The sequence below is a fragment of the Monodelphis domestica genome, chromosome 1 (assembly GCF_027887165.1).
Source record: "Monodelphis domestica isolate mMonDom1 chromosome 1, mMonDom1.pri, whole genome shotgun sequence".
NCBI classification, from domain to species: Eukaryota; Metazoa; Chordata; class Mammalia; order Didelphimorphia; family Didelphidae; genus Monodelphis; species Monodelphis domestica.
The window spans coordinates 30027169-30047194 of record NC_077227.1 but is presented as its reverse complement, the minus strand read 5'-3'; the positions used below and the strand labels follow the sequence as shown (position 1 = coordinate 30047194).

At 37.9% G+C, this 20026-nt stretch overlaps 1 protein-coding gene across 9 annotated transcripts in view; it reads right to left on the bottom strand.

The window, feature by feature from the left end:
- The window catches only part of MYPN (myopalladin), a 124495-nt gene that overhangs the window by 76190 nt on the left and 28279 nt on the right, over window positions 1–20026 (bottom strand). For 6 of the 9 annotated variants that reach the window (XM_056796081.1, XM_056796073.1, XM_056796078.1 and 3 more), the window contains one exon: window positions 8696–9616. The exons of 2 other annotated variants lie outside the window; for them this stretch is intronic. In XM_056796081.1, the coding sequence (XP_056652059.1) occupies window positions 8696–9612 (917 nt within the window). In that variant the 5' untranslated portion in view covers window positions 9613–9616. The remainder of the gene's footprint in view (window positions 1–8695; window positions 9617–20026) is intronic. One more of the 9 variants, XM_001369418.4, reaches the window with a different exon arrangement.

The window sequence follows — 20026 nt, the reverse complement described above, 5'->3', positions numbered from 1 at the left end:
TGACCGAGAATGACAATTGTCTTTGTGTGTTTTCATCTACGGTGTACCCTCATATGACTTTGAAGTCCAAAGACTGAGGCGCAGAGTTTGTGGCATATGGGGCATGGGACGCCAGTTGTTATAGGAAGCATCTTTCCTTCATGCTTAAAAAACCCTCCACCTTTGATTCATCCATGCTTGCTAGCTATTGTCCTATATTTCATCTTCCTTTTATAGTTAAACTCCTTTCAGAGGATGATATTCCATGCAGTTTGCAATTAAAGCCTTCAATTGCAATTAATCTGTACTACTTCATTGCAAAGGGAGGCATAGAGGCAGATGGTTAAAAAAAATTCAGAAATTAAGACTGAGGATTAAGAACCAAAAGAAACCAAAGTATTGTAGGCTAAAGGGAAGCTTCATACTGATACATCATGAAAAATTCTTCAGGGATAGAATTTGGAGATTTTAAACATAAAAACCACCAGAAATTTCATGCAAAAAAAAAATAGATTCTATTTAATCAGAGAAGACAAGAAATATCTAGTTGCTATTGTGGAAGTCATTTCCAAATCAGCTGCCTTTGTAAAATCAGATTATCAACTTTTTAAAGTGAAATAGAAAATCAGTACCAAATGATAATATAATGAATGCAATTAAAATAGTTTCAACACCAACATAGATGATCACCATTGTTCTCTAAGGAGGTCAACTGATGCTAATCCGTCAAGAAAATTAAAAGGCCAGAAGGACCTAGAAACTGCTTTATCTAAGAAACATTTGATCTCTGGCAAACAGAGATTTAGAAGAAATAAGAACAACACTGTTTGGAAAACAAATTCATTTGTAAAATATTTCTGAGGAGAATGGTAAAGGACTATGAACAACATTAATACATGAGGTTGTGAGAAACAATGAAGAGGAAAAGCAATTTAGAGAAAGTGCCACAAAAGCCTTAAATTCAACATGATCACACTGAGAATATTTCAAGTTGAAAGTGGGAGAAGGATAATAGAGAAAAATAGAGAAGATCTCTAAATATTTCTGAAACAAATAGTTTTATCCAACTGTGACAGTACAAGCACTACATTTGGGCTCTAATATCTTAGTCTCCAACATGTAGGGAATATTAAAAAGAAATAGCATTAAAAATAAATGTACAAGGACCATAGGAAAAGCAACTGGACAAGTCCAAATATATACAGGGACGGTCTGTGCAAAAAGTGGCACAGTTTATGGGCCACTGAAGGTGATTCTCAGCTTATATGAAATAGAAGAGGAAAAAAAAAAAGAAATAGAAGAGGATATTACAGGTTTAGAAAAATAATGGATATTATTATTACCAATAACATTTAATTCATATGCTTACTTTCCCATCTCTACAACATTTTTATGAGACTAATTTACCCAAAAAGCAAAGACATACATAATAAGATGGGAAAATGGGTATATTTTTTCAAACAACATTCTATAGCTACCAACACTTTATTAGAAAGGAATGTAAGACCTAATGGTATTTATTATCTATTGACTATAAGAATCATTTGGTTCAGTAGAGCAAACTACCACTTTAAGGGCTCTCCATTAACAAGGCATCTCCCACGTACGTATATGTTAAAATCACACAAGATTTCTTGACTCAACAATGCTGATAATTTTGTTCAATGATCTTTTTGTTATTAATATTAAATGAGGAATAAAACATGGCAGCATATGCCCACTACCAGAGGGGTTAAATTATGTCCTGAGTATGTCCAATGCAGAATCAAGATGAAAAAGATATTTCCTATGGTTGATTATATCTTTCCAGACACTTCTACTTATGTATGACATTATGAGGACAATATCAAGACCTGGAATATTGCAAAGCCTCCAACTTGAGATCCACAATCACTCAAAATATTCCAAATAGATGTCCATACAAGAAAAGATAGAAGAGTAGGCTGGGTTGCATTTTGGGAAATTTCACAGTGCTTTCAAGGATCCCAAATATCTTCCTGAAACAAAGCTCCATATTTTTGAGGCTAATAGTTTTTCAGTAATGCTATATGGATGTGAATATGGGAACATGCCAGTTACTGAAGAACAGAAGTTGTAGGTCCCACAAAAGATAATGAATGGAGGGGCAGCTGGGTAACTCAGTGGATTGAGAGTCATACCTAGAGATGAGAGGTCCTAGGTTCAAATCTGGCCTCAGACACTTCCCAGCTATGTGACCCTGAGCAAGTCACTTGACCCCCATTGCCTAGCCCTTACCACTTTTCTGCCTTGGAGCCAATACCTAGTATTGACTCCAAGATGGAAGGTAAGGGTTTAAAAAAAAAGATAATGAATGGAAAGATGTACATTCATATTTGGCTGGATCTGTGATTTTGCTAGAGTAGATTCTTTAGTAGTTCTGATCATAACCCATCTGTGCCTTCTGAACTTGGGTGAGTCTTTTCTATATCCTCACGTCCTACCCCAGAAATCTACCAACATGCTGGGACTAGCCTTTAGATCCTTTGATATTATATGGATACCAGTGAAACATGTAGGTTCTCTGTCAGTTTTAGCTTCCTTTTACTCAACCATCAGGCAATCTTATTATAACTTTCCAAAATCTTTTATACCACTTTCCCTGATTAATTCTTTGTAGGAGGTATCAAATTTGTAGCCTCCTCCTCTTCCTCCAAGCACCCAAGTGTAGCCTGAACCAGACTAATATGTAATTGGGAAATGCTTAATGAAATGAATAAAAATATAATTCAGCACAAATAAGTGAATAGGGGCCTTCAGGAATCCCTTTCTATTAAAGACTGACATCACTACTACTGTCTACTCATACACATACTATAGATATCTCTGCTGGACTTTGAGTGAGCTACTATTTTAATTTTTATAAGACTGTAGTATTCTACATGTCTTACATCCATTCATTATCACAGGAAGAATACTGATATAAAAGGAGGGACCTTTGTTTCAGGGAAAAACTCAGGATTATTAAAAGTATAGCAGAGAGCAGCTGAATGGTCAGTCCTGGACTGAGACAGGAGGTCCTTGCTTAAACTCTGGCCTCAGACATTTTTTAGCTGTGTGACCCTGGGCGAGTCATTTAACTTCCATTGCTTATCCATGATCACTCCATTGATCACACAGCCTTGGAACCAATACACAGAATTGATTTTAAGATAGAAAGTTAAGCCTAGTTTATCATCCATGTACAGCATATGTCCAAGATATGTGTAGAGATGGGCTAAGTGTGTGGGTCTTCAGCACAAGTGAATCATAGGCTGGACAATAGGCTTCACCCACTTTTTTATGTGGATAGTTAGGTTGAATTCTTTTGAGTGATCATTAAGTTAATTCTGGAAACTTTGCAGTGTTTCAGGGCTTGGTGCAATCAGCACAATATCATCTACAAATAGAAGAATTTGGAAGACCTCACATCACCATGGAATACTTTTTTCCCCTTGGATTCTATACTAGACAAACTTCATGGCAAACATCTTTGACAAAGTTTGACGATTCACTTTATCGATTCATTATCGAGGTCTGTTGAATAAAAGCAACTTCTGTTTTTGCATCTTTCAAGGGATCTTATATAATTTTTTAAAGCGATAGAGTCAATTAGGGTAGGGAAGCCAGAGTTTTGCCCCATGGGGCCAAAATTTAAAGAGTGCTGGAAGCACTTGTACTCCTTTGACAAGTTAAAATAGGAACTTACCAGATATTCCCAGTGTCTGACCATACTGTACTGAGCTCCTCTTCAGGTCAGTACTGTTCTCTCCCCTAGTGGCAGCCTCCTGACAATGACCTCCTGTTGTCCCAGATTCTCAGTTTCCACATTATCCTGCAGTGTCCCAAATTCTTACCTCATGGGGCCTTATGTCTTGAGGTCTGAGATCTCTCCTTGAAATCTCCCCTTATATCCCACCATCTCTGCTTTCCCAAGGTATGTTTTGTGTTACTTGGTCAGCTTTTGGACTGACTAGTTATAGCACTGATGGGATATATCTTGTTCTACTGAGTAAAATGCTTTAGAATCAACAAATAATACAGCAGGATCTTTGGTTTACAATTGAGTGTCACTTTCAAAAGCCTATTTCTATCCGTCTCATATGAATTCCCAATATTATTCTTATAAAATTTTTGTTGAAGGGGAAATAGGCATATATGCCTATAATTGCTGATATATTCTCAGGTATTTTTTGTATAATAATGAAGTCTATGATTTCCCCCCAAAACCTTTGATATCCTCCCTTCTTTTATGAGTCTTGAGAATAAATCCCTCTTTCAACATTTTCAAAATAGTGTTGCCTCCAATATAGACTTTCCCCGTAGATATGGCCTTGGCTAGCTTTTCCTCCCATCTTCATTTTTTTTAGTGCAATTTCTACTTTCTCATATAGCCAGAGACTGTGATATTAGAGTCCAAATGTGATTGCTTCATTGTCCTTAGTAAAACAAACCATTTGTAATTTAAACCTATTGGTCTTTTTCATTTTTCCTATGATCATTGTTCTCATTCTAGTTTCTTCCAGATCTCAAGATGATCTGGCTTAACTGGTTTCTTGCCACATTTCCTATACATTTGTTTTTCTTACCCCTACTTCTTGCTTTTTTGGGAAGTGATATTGCTTAATCTTCTACCATTCTCTACTGAAAGATTTCACATATGAGTATATTCTGTACTAGTCTTGTCCATAGTTGCTGTAGTTCTCCACTGGGAAGGAGAAAATGTATTTGTTGGCTAAAGAGTTTTTATTGCCTTTTTTTTAAGTTTCCTGGATGTGATGGTTATTTTATATATAGGTTATATGTCTATAGGAAATGATTATACTCTATGTTGATATTTATTCTTTATCCATTTCCTATTCTGGCATTAAACAGGCTATTTAAATAGGTCAGGATGGAGTTGCTTCAGTTATATATTGCTTTGTCTCCATTCTTTCTATTAATTTGGTACTGATTTTCATCATTCTTTAATGACTCAGTATTCTGACTATACATCAAAACCTTTTTCAGAAATGACTCTAACCTCCACAATTTTGAATTTCCCCTCTGTAAGAATAGAATTCATTTCTTTTTTTTTTTGATGGTATTTTTGGTCTAACATCTCCCAACTCTCTTTTTGGAAAAAAAAAATATATATATATGATTTCTGTGAAGCCTAAAAATTTCTGGTTTTATTTATTTTTTAATTTTAAGCAATATTTTTCTTCATCCTCCCCTTAGGGACCTAACTCTTCCATTGAAGTCATAGACTATTAAAGTATACATTAATTTAGTTCTTTGTAGAAAATCAGGTGGACTGTCAATGGAGGAAAAGCAAGGGATAACATATCTATTCAGTGTGATCCATTGATATTGACTTAATTTCAAGGGAGCTGAAAACAGTCCTGAGTAAATTGAATGGGATACCTTGTAGAAGATTTGCAGGAGGAAAGAAACAAGAGTCAGACTGACAGAATACCTGGATAGGTTGTGATCTGCATTAATGGAGGGAGTGATTACATCAATATGGTCACAGATCCCTAGAAATATTGAAATTAAAGTAATTGATTTCATGATAATTCAGATAATATCATGATAATGTTATAAGGAGATTTTAGCAAATTTGTTTTAAATGTACGAGCTAGCCCTCAAATTTAGATGCCAGGACAAATTCTTGACCTTTCATTATTTTATGTTTTAATGACTGCCCGAAAAATAAATTCTCCATGTGATTTGTAAACATTATAAATGAGATTTTACACATAAAACCAGAATAGAAAAAAAGCACTTGTAGTTTAACTATCTGTCAAGGTATAAGTTTGCCTCTTGTTCAAGTCTGCTTCACTTAGCAAGACTGACAACTCTCTACTTTTATGCAAACACCATGAAATCAGGATTTTTTTTTCTTAGAAAAAGGACTGGAGAGGGAGGCATTGACACACACCTACTTCTTCAGACTTACTCCTAAACTATTTCACATACAGCCTTCTGTATGAAGGTGACTTCTTGTCTCTATACAAACGTAAGGTAGATAATCCACCCTGTCCCTCTCAAATCTGGACCTTCTGCACAACTAATAGTGCAGCAATTTCCAGGACAGAACCAACACCCGCCCCATCTTATTCCAGTCCTGGAAGTAAAGAACTATCTAGGAGGAAACTAGTTGAGCCCTGATCTAAATGCAAAGTTAAAAATTTTGACTTAATGCACTAATAATGTGAACTAAGGTATTAAGAAGCAAAGAATTTCTCAGGCAAATTTCTTCTTTCTGTAGAAAGAAGTCTCTCAGAGTTCTGTCCTGGGCCCTTTTTTCTTTTCTCTCTTATACCATTTCACCTGCTGATCTCATTAGCTCCCATGGATTTCTATTTCTATGCCCGAAAGGTGGCAGTAGTAGAGATGTGAATGGGCGTCATTTTACAATCCAGGAAGAAGAATTCTCAAACCTTGTAGGGTTTGGAAATTAGGAGGGCCCAAATGGCAGAAAGTCAAGAGTGAAAAAGAATATGGAAAATAGGGGATGACTTCTTTGGCTTTGCTTCTGTTTTTTCTACCAGGGAGGACAATTTTCAGATTGTGAAAGACAGACTAAAAGTGAATGACATGGAAGCAGAAGTCAAAATAATTGAGATAATGGTAAGAGATTAAGGTCTTCCTAAAGACATGGAGTGTGGTTTAGTGGAAAGACAACTTGACTTTAAGTTGAAAGTCTTGGGTTTGAGTCACTAAACCTTTCTGGGCCGATTTTCTGTAAGAAGGAACCTGATGTTAAAAATCTCTTTTGGCATTAGCGGACTGTGATTCAACATGGCCTGGAAAAGACTCATCATAAGTGTTAGAAATATGAATGCTAGATTGCTAAGCAATTGTGGTAAAAGGAGAGTGAGGAGCCATAGGACTGATAGAGGGAAAAGAATGATCATAAAGAATTGGTTTTCATAAAGAATTTCAAGGTTTGCAAAGCATTTTACATAGATTATCTTTTTTTTTTTTTGAGCTTCATAGACATTTTGCAAGGTAGACACTGGGAGAACTGAGGCTCAGTGTGGTTCAATGACTTGTTAAAAGTCATATAGCTATAAAGTATAAAAAGTGGGACTTGAACTCAGGTCTTCCTGACTTGAGTTCAGACTTCTATCCACTATTCCATATTGCCACTCAACTATCAATTAGCACTTATTAATTACCTGTCGTTTCTTGTACCATGCTGGGCAATGAGACTCAGTTTTTTAAAAGTGAAAAAAAAGTACGTACTTCTAACTTGAATTTCCAACTAGATAAACTTGATTTTAATTCCTAATAAAAAATTATCAAATAGATCATTAGAGATAATTTTCAAGCAATCAGAAAATTGAGGTATATATTATAAGCTGGAAAGGTTCATTAAGAATAAGTCAAGCCAGGGGGCAGCTGGGTAGCTCAGTGGATTAAGAGCCAGTCCTAGAGACGGGAGGTCCTAGGTTCAAATCTGACCTCAGCCACTTTGTAGCTGTGTGACCCTGGGCAAGTCACTTAACCCCCATTGCCTAGCCCTTACCACTCTTCTGCCTTGGAGCCAATACACAGTATTGACTCCAAGACGGAAGGTAAGGGTTTAAAAAAAAAAAAAGAATAAGTCAAGCCAGTTAAACCTTATTTCCTTTCTGCCAGGATTGCTAGATTAGTAGATTGGTGAAATGCCCTGGAGAAAAATGTCTGGACTATAGCAGAGCATCTATTTATTTATTTATTTGTTTGTTTGTTTGTTCAATTATTTATTTATTTTTAAAATTTAAAACCCTTACCTTCCATCTTGGAGTCAATAATATGTATTGGCTCCAAGGCAGAAGAGTGGTAAGGGCTAGGCAATGGGGGCCAAGTGACTTGCCCAGGGTCACACAGCTGGGAAGTGTCTGAGGCCAGATTTGAACCTAGGACCTCCCATCTCTAGACCTAGCTCTCAATCCACTGAGCTACCCAGCTCCCTATAGCAGAGCATTTAGCAATGATCAAACTATATGTTTAAGTCCAATTTCAATTTAATTCAACAAATGTTTATTTATATGGAAAGACTGATTTGAGAGCTAAATCATTCATTATCTTTTAAGTCTGGAATATTATTTTTATTTGAGTATTCCTATCTTTTTAAAGCATGAATAGAAATTTGGATATGTCATTTAATTTTATATTTTATAATATAGAAATATATGCACAAATAATATTGGATGCTACATCAGATAAATGGAACATATGGCTATTTCAATTCTATAAAATGCCCATGGGTTTAGCAAAAATTAGTTATTATATTATATAGGTGCTAAGCCACCAGTTAAGGAGGTAGGTCTTTAAGGTATCAGCAACAATGAAATAAAGTCAATTATGAATACTCTAGGTCGAGGCTTAAAAGAATGAATGAGCCTCTTTACAAATTAATGTTATTAGGAGTGACTGATATTCCATTAACCAGAGATTAAAAGTAATTCATAATAATCAGAATCCCGAAGTATGGAACATTACCCCTTATAATTCTCTAATAAAATCTCAGCCACAAATAATATAATCATGCCCTCTCTTAAAAGTCAAAGAATACCACTGGCTCCCAATGGATATTGACAATCAATACATTCTCGTAGCTACGGGCTTCAGGTTGTGACTGTTTTATCGATAGAAATAACCGATTCCCCAACTACTCCAAAACCCAGTCACAAGAAGAACACAGAATGGTTAGAAATGAATGGCGAAGAGAGTGGGATAGTTTTACCTTACTTGAGGCGGTGGGATTCCTACTACTATACAGTCCAACTGCACTCTAGTTCCTTCTGGAACTTCTCTACTCCTTAGCTTCTGAGTAAACCGTGGTGGTTGGCCCAGAGGCTCTTCATAATACAAAGAGGAAGGCGATGAATCTGGAGTGGCATCACTACTGGTTATCTCATTGGTAGCTAGCTCAAGTTCCTGAAGTCTCTCAGCCTCCTGCTGCTCAAGGGCATGGTTGACTTCATTATCCTGGGTGTCCTGAGGAATGGGAATGGGAATAGATGATCTTTCTCGCCTCTCAGACAGGCCAGAAAAACTGGTGCAGTTTTCCTGGGGGGCTTTATTTAGGGGATCCAACTTGCTCCTGTGGTTTTTGCAGGAGCGAGGTCTGATCCTCTTGGAACTGTGAGCTTTGAAGAGGGAAGAGAGCTCCTCAATGAAGTCAGCAGCCTTGTTTAAGAACACTTTTTTGGACTGCGTTTCTGAACTATACGGAGGCTTCTTCGTTTCTTGAGTGCTTTCTTTGGCGTTGGCCTCAGAGTCGGGATGATATTGGTAGAAGTTAGTTTCAGGACTTGATTTGGTGGAATTTTTCAGCTGATCAGAAGAAAGATGTTTTCTGGTTGGGGAGTCATCAGCTTTGCTCTCTCTAGTGTCTTGATTGATGGCCAGCCTTGCCAGATTGACACTTTCATCTAATTCTTCTTGGCTCAGGAAGGCAGAAAGATCTGGAAGGTCATCTTGACCTCCTCCTCCTCCTCCTCCTCCAACAGCTCCAGCAAGGCTACTAAAATGGAAGGGATTCGGGGTAGCCTCTGCCCGACTTCTCTCAATGTTTCCCCGATGCCTGGTTTCAGCTAAATAGCTTTCCCTTAGAAGCTGAGATATGGACGTGGAAGCTTCGATGTTGTCGTCTTGCATACTGCTAATGAAATGAAAAGGAAAAAGAAAAAGAAAAAAGAGCAACAGGATCATTTGTGAGGAGTAGCACATCTTCTTAAGAGCAAAACCCCCAATGAGATATTTTCTTGGCCAAATAGTGATGGTAACCTAATTTAGATCCGAGATCCTCTAAAGGTCTAGCGCTGTGATCTGATAAATTATGAAATAAATACAAACTGCAGGATATTTGACTGGAACTGGGAACCCAGACGTGAATCAATCAGTTAACAAGAAACATGCATTTATTATGCACTTATTAGGTGTCAGGCACTTGCCATAACAATCCTGTGATACCACGTGATTTGAAACATCAGATCAATCCATCAACAAACATTTATTAAGAGCCTACTATGAACCTGGCTCTGCGCTAAATGTGGGGAATACAAAAAGAAGCAAAAGACAATCTTTGCCCTCAAGGAACTCACAACCTAATGACACAGTTATAGTGACAGAACATGTACTTTAATTGTTTTTTTTTTAAACCCTTCCCTTCCATCTTGGAATCAATACTGTGTATTCTTCCAAGGCAGAAGAGTGGTAAGGGCTAGGCAATGGGGTCAAGTGACTTGCCCAGGGTCACACAGCTGGGAAGTGTCTGAGGCCAGATTTGAACCTAGGACCTCCAATCTCTAAATCCATGGAGCCACCCAGCTGCCCCCCATGTACTTCAATTGTAATAGAAATTGATCGCAATTACAAATATGCTATATGGCAAATCTGAGCTGATCCCCAAATTGGATATTCCTGCTCACTGCAGAAAAGTCTGGAACCTTGATGGGAAACAAAATATATCATTTGCGTTTCCATGTCAATAAAGAGTAGATATGAATGATGGACGCTTCAGATAGAGGAGGATTTTTAGATTTACAAATAAAAATCATTTCTAATTGATAAACTAATTTAAAAAATTGATAAACTAATAAAAAATTTAAAAAAATAAAAAAAAAACAAATTAAAATTTGAATAATAAAGAATTATTATACTGCAGGATTCCATTCTCCGGTACTAAACTGAAAGCTTTACTTTATTGAATTCTTTCCTATAAAGAAGTACTTTAGTTTGTTTTAAAAATCTTAGAATCTAGTGTCAATTTCAAGGGAGAAGAACAATAAGGATTAGGCAATTGGGGTTAAGTGACTTGCCCAGGGTCATACAACTAGGAAGTGTCTGAGGCCATATTTGAACCCAAGACCTCCTGTTTCCAGGACTAGCACTCTATCCACTGAGTCACCTAATTGTCCCAAGAATATTTTTGTATCTTTATTACCTTCTTATAGAGGTGGAACATTGCATATAATGCTATACTTTTTCTGTGTTGGTCAATTTTGCTGAACTGTTTCTCTCTTTTTTAAAATTATTTGTTATATGGAAAGGATTGGTCTCTTGGAAGACAAGGGAAAGAGATATATTGAGAAAAAATATACGAAGAAAAACTTCAGAAGTCTAATCAATGTATTGGCCAATGCTAGCCTCAGAAGACTGAAGTTAATTTCTGCCTGCTTGACTGTACATATTTGTTAAAATGCTTTTACTTTCCAGTGGGGTTGGGAAGCTTTCTAGGGGAGAATCAGCAGGAAGAGATATTGATGTAACAGAAAAACAGGGAAAAAAGGCAGCTTTTTAAAACACAAAGAAGGAAGCGGAAATTCCAAAGGGGATGCAAAAAAGGAGGGCAATGTTGATACTATTGTGTTAATATGTTAAAAATCAAGCTTCAAGTTGTATGTAACAGAATTGTGTGGTTTCACAACTGTCTTCTGTTCTTTGGGTATTTTATTGAAATGTGAATATTTATATTCATAGAAAAGAAAAACTTATAGAAAAAATAAAAATGAGTGACACAAAACCAGAAACTGTCAACAAACACATTTAAAAACTCACAAAGAAGCAGTTCTCATTCCTTATAATCATTTCATAAGGAAAATTGAAAAGCATGCCTCTAAATTCCAGGAAAATAAAAGATCTTTATGGGACTTGTGTCTAGATGCTTAGGAATGTATCTATGTCCGTGTCTGTTTTAGATCATTAGACAAGGAACATAAGGTGGTGTTTTTTTTAAGTTTTGGAAAATTTTATTTAATTGATTAATTTAGAATATCCCCTGCCCCCTCCCGTAGATGCACAATTTCTCTGGATTTTACTTGTGTCATTGATCAAGATCTATTTCCATATTATTGATAATAATTGCACTAGGATGATCTCTTAGAGTCTACATCCCCAGTCATATCCCCATCAACTAAAGGTTGTTTTTTTAATGTGGTATAATTACAGAGTACTGAGGCTGATTAAAATTTGCCTGTACTTCACTATTTAAATTGCCGGCCTCCAAGCAACCATGTGAGGTAAGAATTGCCAGCATTTGGGTTAGGTAACTTCCGAGGTCGCACAACTGGTAGAGTCTCAAACCTGGGGCTGGAGCCCAAGTCTTTGGCCTCTTGCTGAATCCAATAATTTTCCCACCATACCAGAAAGCAAAGAAAAGTTCACCCAAGTCTTCTGGCATTATCTTCCAAACTCATTTAGGATGTCCACCAGAAAAGCAGACTCAGCCACTTTGCAAACAAGTTTCTTTTGAGGAAAGTACCAGAAGCACATGGGAGTTGTCCCTAACGGAAGTTTAGAGGGAAGAGCAAAGTAGGGCAGGGACAGTCAGTCACTAGGGATGGGAGTCAAGGGATATTGACGCATAATACCATTCAAAATCAAATTGGAATTGTAGCCTTTTGGTCACTTAGTTCCTTGGACTCCTGGAAAACCTTGGGCACTATTTTGCTCTCTTCTTCCCTTGGATTCTGATACTGTTACATTTCTAAACTGTAAGGCTGGAACAAGCATCTGGCCCTGGCCCTCGATTTCCTCTTACTTAACCTCGTCACCCCTAATTGTTTCTGGCCCCTCAATACCCTTCCAGATTGCCATTGCTCAGATAGGGCCATCCCATTGGCACTGAAGCCCAAGTCACTGCTCCTGGCCTTGCCTCTGGGCAGAGGAAATAATATAATCAGTCTAATTACTGTATTATTGGTTATAATTTTAAAAAATGAAAACAAACATGTTTACCTTGTCCATCTCACCTTATTCATTCTGAATGATTTGGGACTATTTCTAAAACTTGAGTCCATTCTTAAAAAATAAAGATTTGCAAGGGGCAGCTGAGTAGCTCAGTGGATTGAGAGCCAGGCTCAGAGATGGGAGGTCCTGGGTTCAAACATGACCTCAGATACTTCCCAGCTGTGTGACCCTGGGCAAGTCACTAAATCCCTATTGCCTAGCCCTTACCCCTCTTTTGCCTTGGAACCAACACACAGTATTGGTTCTAAGACGGAAGGTGAGGGATTAAAAAAAAAATAATAATAATAAAAAGATGAGGAGAATAAGGCCCAGGGAAAGGTAAAGTAAAGCCAATTGATGTTGCATAAGTGGAAATTTTCTATCCTTTGGACTTCATCTCCCAGCATTCTTTCCTCATCCTCAAATTCCCTTTTCCCTTTTTGTTTACATGGGTCCTTTACTTTATGGGTTTTGAGCTGTGGGTAACACCTCCCTTGTCCTCTTTTCCCCGTGGAAAGCTGGTGAGCTCTCTCGGTTTCTCTAGCCTTTTACTTTCCTTTTGCTTCAAGCTAGGTATTAATTAATATTATTAAATATAATACTTGGAGTATTGGATATTAATTTTTAAAAATGACAATGTACAATAAGGAGTAGACCTAGTATTTAAAGCTAGGAACCCAAAACACACCCAGGGAAAGCCACCAAGGAATAGCCGAGCAACCCTACAAGAACAATACTACTCCATCATGAGGAGGTATCTCCTGGCTCTTGCTCTCTTATGAATGGGTCACCTCAAGGGTTATACTCTAGTAGAATGGACCCAGCCAAAAAAGGCATATTCGTCCTTGGTTTTTGTGGTAACTTAAGTCAAGGGCAGCATGGAAGAAAAGCTGTACCTTCATTAAGGCTACTGTTTCCGTGAGCTCTTTTATTCTTAATGCTAAATTGTTAGAACTTCTCAATTGTAGTCATTGTTTTCCTAGAAAAAATTTTGGAAATAGTGGATGGAGCTCTGAGTCAGGGGTCAGGAAGATGAGTGTTCCTGAATTCAAATCCTGTCTCAGACACTCACTAGGTATGTGACCATGTCACTTTCCCCTCTGTCTCCCTCAGTTTCTCCAGTGTAAAATGGGGCTGATAACAACCTACTTCACAGGGTACAGCCCTTAGCACAGCGTCTGGTATGTAGTAAGTGCTACATAAATGTCCTTCCCACCTTCCAAAGATCCTAGGCATAATGGTTTTCCCTTACTTAAGGAAGGGTACTAAATTTGAAGTTCTGTCAGAAGAATGCTTGAAGGATGAATTTTGAAGAACTTAACATTTGTGTCTAGGATTTGCCTTGGTGCCCCAGGAAACTCAAAAACTTTTTATTTCTATAAATAAGAAATCGCCGTGGCTTTTTTTTTGATTTGAGGACACTTCTGGGAAGGGCAGAGAGGATAAACTTCAAATTGTAGCCATTCAAGACACATTTAGTTGCTTAGAATGAAAAAAGTGTTAAAGAACTTGGACTTTTGAGCTTTCTGGACATTTCTAAGGAATAACCTTTGGCTAAACTTTGTTTATGGCTGGAAAGGAACACAACTGTAAAGCCGATACAGTTGCCTTTCTGTTGAATTATTCTTGGACTTGCATTTTTGTGGAGACCAACAAGTCCCTTTTTTGTGTATCTTTGTGGATAGTGTAATTTAATTCTGGGGAAAGGAAGATTCTTTTACAGTAATGTCCCAGATTTCACCAATTCTGGGTTTGTGAGAATGTAGAATTTGTTGTTAATCTGGACATGGGCTGCCTTTATTAATCTTGTTGTTCAGCTGGGTCTGACTCTTTGTGACCCATGGGCCATACCATACCAATAGGATCTGTGGGGTTTTCTTGGGAAAGATACTTGTGGTAGTTTGCCATTTCCTTCTCCAGTGGATTAAGGCAAACAGAAATTAAGTGACTTGCCCAAGGGCACATAACTAGTAAAGTCTGTGACTTATTTTGAATTCAGGTCTTCCTGATTCTAGGCCCAGTGCTCTCTATCCATTGAGCCATTTAGTTGCTACCTAGAGTTGAGTCTTAGTTTTTTACTATCCATGTGCAAATTAATAGGACAAAATAATTGCCAAAGAAATCTTTAATGTTATCAAAAAATCAAAAATTTAAGTCAAGGAAACTGTCATTTATGTGTAAACAATATGCCCAGTCTAAAAATTCCTTTATATGTATTTTAGACTCTAAAGTAAATTTGAGCTTTTATTTTGATTCACTCTGTATCTGAATGTGTTCTACACTTAGAGTTGTTGAGCTGGTGACATGGAGTTTCACTAACATTTATGGAAATGGTCATATTAGAAAATCAGGTACTGTCCCTGTTATAGAACACTTACTTTAAATGGGCCCCCCTACATGGCCAATATCTGAATGAAATGAGCACTGGAGTGAGCCCGATGAGAAGGGATAGCATGAACACTGACTGAGACAGCAACCTGGAAGATTTGCCACAAACTATTCATCTCCCAAATTGGGGATTTAATGGATCTGTGCTTCCATGTTGGTGAATAAAGATGGATCTGATTAGAACAGCATGGAAAGCTGTAGTTAAGTTATGTTAGAAGAATCTCCAAGCTAGATGGGTGAGTGATAAGAGAATGATCTTTCCTCCAGTAGGCAGGTTTGACTATAGTTAATGTTTTTGTCTAAGTTGGTCTTGAGGCACCTCTGGTGTCAGTGATGACAATGATTAAGATTTGGTGGCAGTGCTCTGCCAATTTCTACCTTTGTAGGGGACCCTATGGAACATGCTACACATTTCGTGTGTCCAAAAGGGATGGAAATAAACACACATGTTACTCTTCTATTTTTTTTTAAAGAAGTAACATAAAACTTGGGTCTGGTATGGTTTTAAGAGCAATTTTATAAGAAGTTTTCCATTTGTCCTCCACAAAAATTCTACTCTAAATCCTCATTATGCCATGGAAATGGCCTTAGGTTTTGAAGGCTATACCAACAGAGCACAAACCAGAAAGCTCTGACTATTAGTCATATCACCAGACTATCTGTCACTTGAAGACCAGTGTAAACACACAGAGGCTCATCACCAGAGAGTTGGTTGCTAGTTGGTGGATTCTTAAACAGAATAATAGAATCTCAGAGCTGAAAGGGAAAAATCTTGTATATGAATGAGGATCCCTTAGACAACGCTCCCAACAATTAGTCATCCTGTCTTGACTTGGTAACCTCCTGTGAGGAAGGACCCTGCTCTCCAGAAAAAGCCCATTCAACTTTTGGACAGCTCTAATCATGAAATAGCTGCTCCTAACATCAAGCCAAGATATGCCTCTGTGACTTTTAGGCACCGATCCCAGACCTGCCCTTTGGAACCAAGTAGAATAAGTCTAATTTCTCTTCTACATGACATCCTTTCATTTTCTCAAAGACAGTCATAATTTTCTCCCTGTTTCCTCTTTTTACAGCCAATAATTGCCCACGAGGCAAACAAAAGTCTTAAAATGACCCTCAGCCCTTCCAAGAGATAAAAGAAAAAATGGTGTTAAAGAAACCGTTTTCAGACTCTTACAAATTATAATTCAGCTATTGGTACTCCGTATGTGAATTACTTGTTCAGCCATATGACTGAAGCAAATGAATTAAATCTGTGCCAACCGTGTCACTATAAATTAAATCATGATATAGAATAGTTTCAGCTAAATGGAATGATGACTCGCAGGTTCTCCTCCTTGGTGAAAGAAATAAGTTGGAGGAGTGCTTTCAATATGTGCCTATGGGCAAGAGACATCATTTTCTGGGACTCTGGGCCATCTTGCCTAAGAGTGTTCATGACAAGTATTGGCAAGAAGACCACTATGAAGATGGCTGCAGCTTAAACACCAATGTCTGTTGTAGGAGGATGAAGAAGCAGTAGAATTCTACACACACACACACACACACACACACACACACACACACACACACAGGCAGGTACACACAAACTTGACAAGAATTGCCAAGTCTTGAAATCTTGATATTCAATGCTTTCAGGATGAAGGTGAGTACAGAAGGAGATTGATACACAGAAAAGTACATGGTATAAGAAATGCCAGAGGACAAAGGCTTGTAGAGAACTCAGAGGCCTCATACTTTCTCTAAGTAGAGAGTCAGGAGGCACCAGATATGCTGAGAGCTGAATCACATCATAAAAAATGAAATTGACTGTCTTAAACAAGATACACCGGATGTAGGTGTCGTTTCTGAATCTACAGTCTCTGTGTTGAAAGATACTGACTGTTATAATGAAATTTAAACATCAGAGCAAAGATTAAAATCTACACTAAATTCAAACATTATATGTAATTACGAGAGCTCTGATCAAACTTTCTATTTTTTTTTTAAACCTTACTTTCTGTCCTAGAAGCAACTCTAAGACAGAAGGACAAGGGATAGGCAAATGGGATTAAGTGACTTGCCCAGAGTCACACAGCCAAGAATTATCTGAGGCCAATTTGAACCTAGGGCCTTCCAACTCCAGGTCTGATGCTCTATCCACTGAGCCATCTAGCTGCCCTCAAACTTATTTAAAGAATTTGCTGGCTTCAGAAAAGTGGGAAACAGATAAAGTCCCTACTGCCATTTTTCAGAGGTGGAACAGATATAAAACAACCCCTGTATCAACAAGGCAGTCAAAAAAGTACAAGAATGCTTTAACCTAAAAACACGTGGTCTACTTGAAAAATGGATAAATATAAGAATGAAAGAAGTTTAGACCAGAAAATTATTTGCAGAACTTCACAAGGGAGGGGGCAGCTGGGCAGCTCAGTGGATTGAGAGCCAGGCTTAGAGATGGGATGTCCTCAGTTCAAATCTGATCTCAGGTACTTACTAGCTGTTTGACCCTGGGTAAGTCACTTGACCCCCATTGCCTAGCCCTTACAACTATTCTGCCTTGGAACCAATACACAGTATTGATTCCAAGATGGAAGGTAAAGGTTTAAAAAAAAACCTTCACAAAGGAGGAGAATGGAACATTCTTAATAATACTATTTTATAAAATAGTGAAAAGAAGTCGAGAGGGAAATGAACCTATAAAATCAGGCAAGTCCCAGGAGTTTTCCCAGATGAAACTGTAAAGACAAAAAATAACTGCCAAATAGAAAAGCTACATCCTCATGTCTAAAGGGATCTATTTTTATTTTCAATAATGCTGGGGCCACCATGTTGGACTATAGCACCTTGTGAGTTATATCAAGAAACAGAAGTAATACTTGGTAAAATGAAATTGGGGGTGGGTGGGTGGGAAGTAGCTGGACCTGATCAAACATACACAGAGAAAATCCAAGCTCACAACTTTAACACTAATTAAGGCTTAATTTTCAAGGTGTCTGAAAGGGAAGCGATTTTCAAAAGAATGGACAGGAAAACAGAAAATATTATTTTTTAAAAGATGACTGAGAGGGCAGCAACTACTGACCCAAGTGCTTACTTTCTTTGGAGATAGGAGATAACTCTGTGATTGTTTTATTGGCAAAGAAATGACTTCTACCAGTATAAGTCAGCACCTTCTCTGCAACCTTAAGGAGTTTCCTTTAGCACTAAGAAGTTAATTTGACATGAGGGAGTCACAGAACCAGGATGTATTAGAGGCAGAACTTGAAACTCCATCTTCCAGGCCAGCCCTATCCTCTAAGCTCCACTGCTTCGATTGCTTTCTTAATTCTACAATATATTCATGAGGATGGCTTTTACAGGCATCGGGGATATGTTTGATGAAAATATGAGAAGGGAGCAGACGGGATTTTTCAATTTCCTATAATGGACATCCTCGCAGAGCTTCGAGAAGTGCAGAGAATAGAAGACTTCTCTTGATATTTATAGAGAGCTCTAAATACGTTCCCTCATTTTCTTGACAGAAGCAACCAAAGAGAGAAATTTGGTGAACGATTTTCTGATTATGGAGGATGTTCTGCTCAAGTTCAGATGGAAGGATTCTTTATACGTGACTAAGATTCTTCAGATGCTCCTATTTTGGGGGATGACATGGAGCCTCCAAACAGATCTCATCAATAAGGTCTACGGCTACTCAAAAGGGGTCAGACTGTTGATCCATACCACAACACCTAGTAGAGGAAGAATGCATATCGTAACAATACGCAAAGGAGCACTGGCTGGCAGACGGTCTGAGTTAGAACTACAGGCACTGCAGATGGACAGTGATGGAGGCTCAAAGCTGAACAGAGGGTGAACCAGACCACAGCTGAGAAGTTCTGCCAATAAATTCAGGCAGACAATAATAACTTCTTGGTGATGGTAAATGGCCACGAATCAATGAAATCGCAGGTCTAGTCTCAATCTCTGTGCAATTAATTTCCTATATATTCAAGTCAGGGCAGCCAAGTAGATAGAGTCTGTGACTTGTCATAGGGATCTGGGTTTGAATACCAACTTAGACACTAATTGGGCATCCCTGGGCAAGTCATTTAATCTCTTTGGCAGTCTGGTGTAACTGATGGATTCCTCAGAAAATGTTTTTAAGTGCATAAAATAAAATACGTGAAATTCCCAAGGAAACCAATTACACTGAAATGTAGTTACCCAAATATGGTGAAAGCAGATTTTTAAAAACCAAGTTCACAGACCCCAGATTAAGAACTCTTGATTTAAGGGATTTAATTGAAGTGGTAGTCATAGAAATTATTTTGGGGACACTTTGTAGAAAAACGTGGAGTCACTGAAGGGGGCCAAACAAAAAATTAGTCCAAGAACAAAAAGGGATTTGGTAAGAGGCATAGAAAGAAACAAGTTGTTGAAGGCTCTATTACTATTAAATGGTCACCATAAGTGGACAATAACTTAGGTAATTTTTTAAAGCATCATATTGGGTGGCTAGGTGGTGCAGTGGATAGAGTGCTGGGCCTGGAGTCAAGAAAACTCATCTTCCTAACTTCAAATCTGACCTCAGACATTAAATAAGCTGTGTGACCATGGGCATGTCACTTAACCTCATCTATTTTTTTTGGCCTCAGTTTCCTCATCATCATTTATAAAATGAGCTAGAGAAGGAAATGACAAACCAGTATTTTTATCAAGAAAACCCCAAGGGGGCAGCTGGGTAGCTCAGTAGATTGAGAATCAGGCTTAGAGACAGGAGGTCCTAGGTTCAAATCTGACCTCAGATACTTCCCAGCTGTGTGACCCTGGGCAAGTCACTTAACCTCCATTGCCCAGCCCTTACCACTCTTCTGCCTTGGAACCAATACACAATATTGATTCCAAGATGGAAGATATGGGCTTATTTATTTAAAAAAAAAAAGAAAACTCCAAATGGGGTCACAAAGTGTCAGATTTGACTAAAATAAAC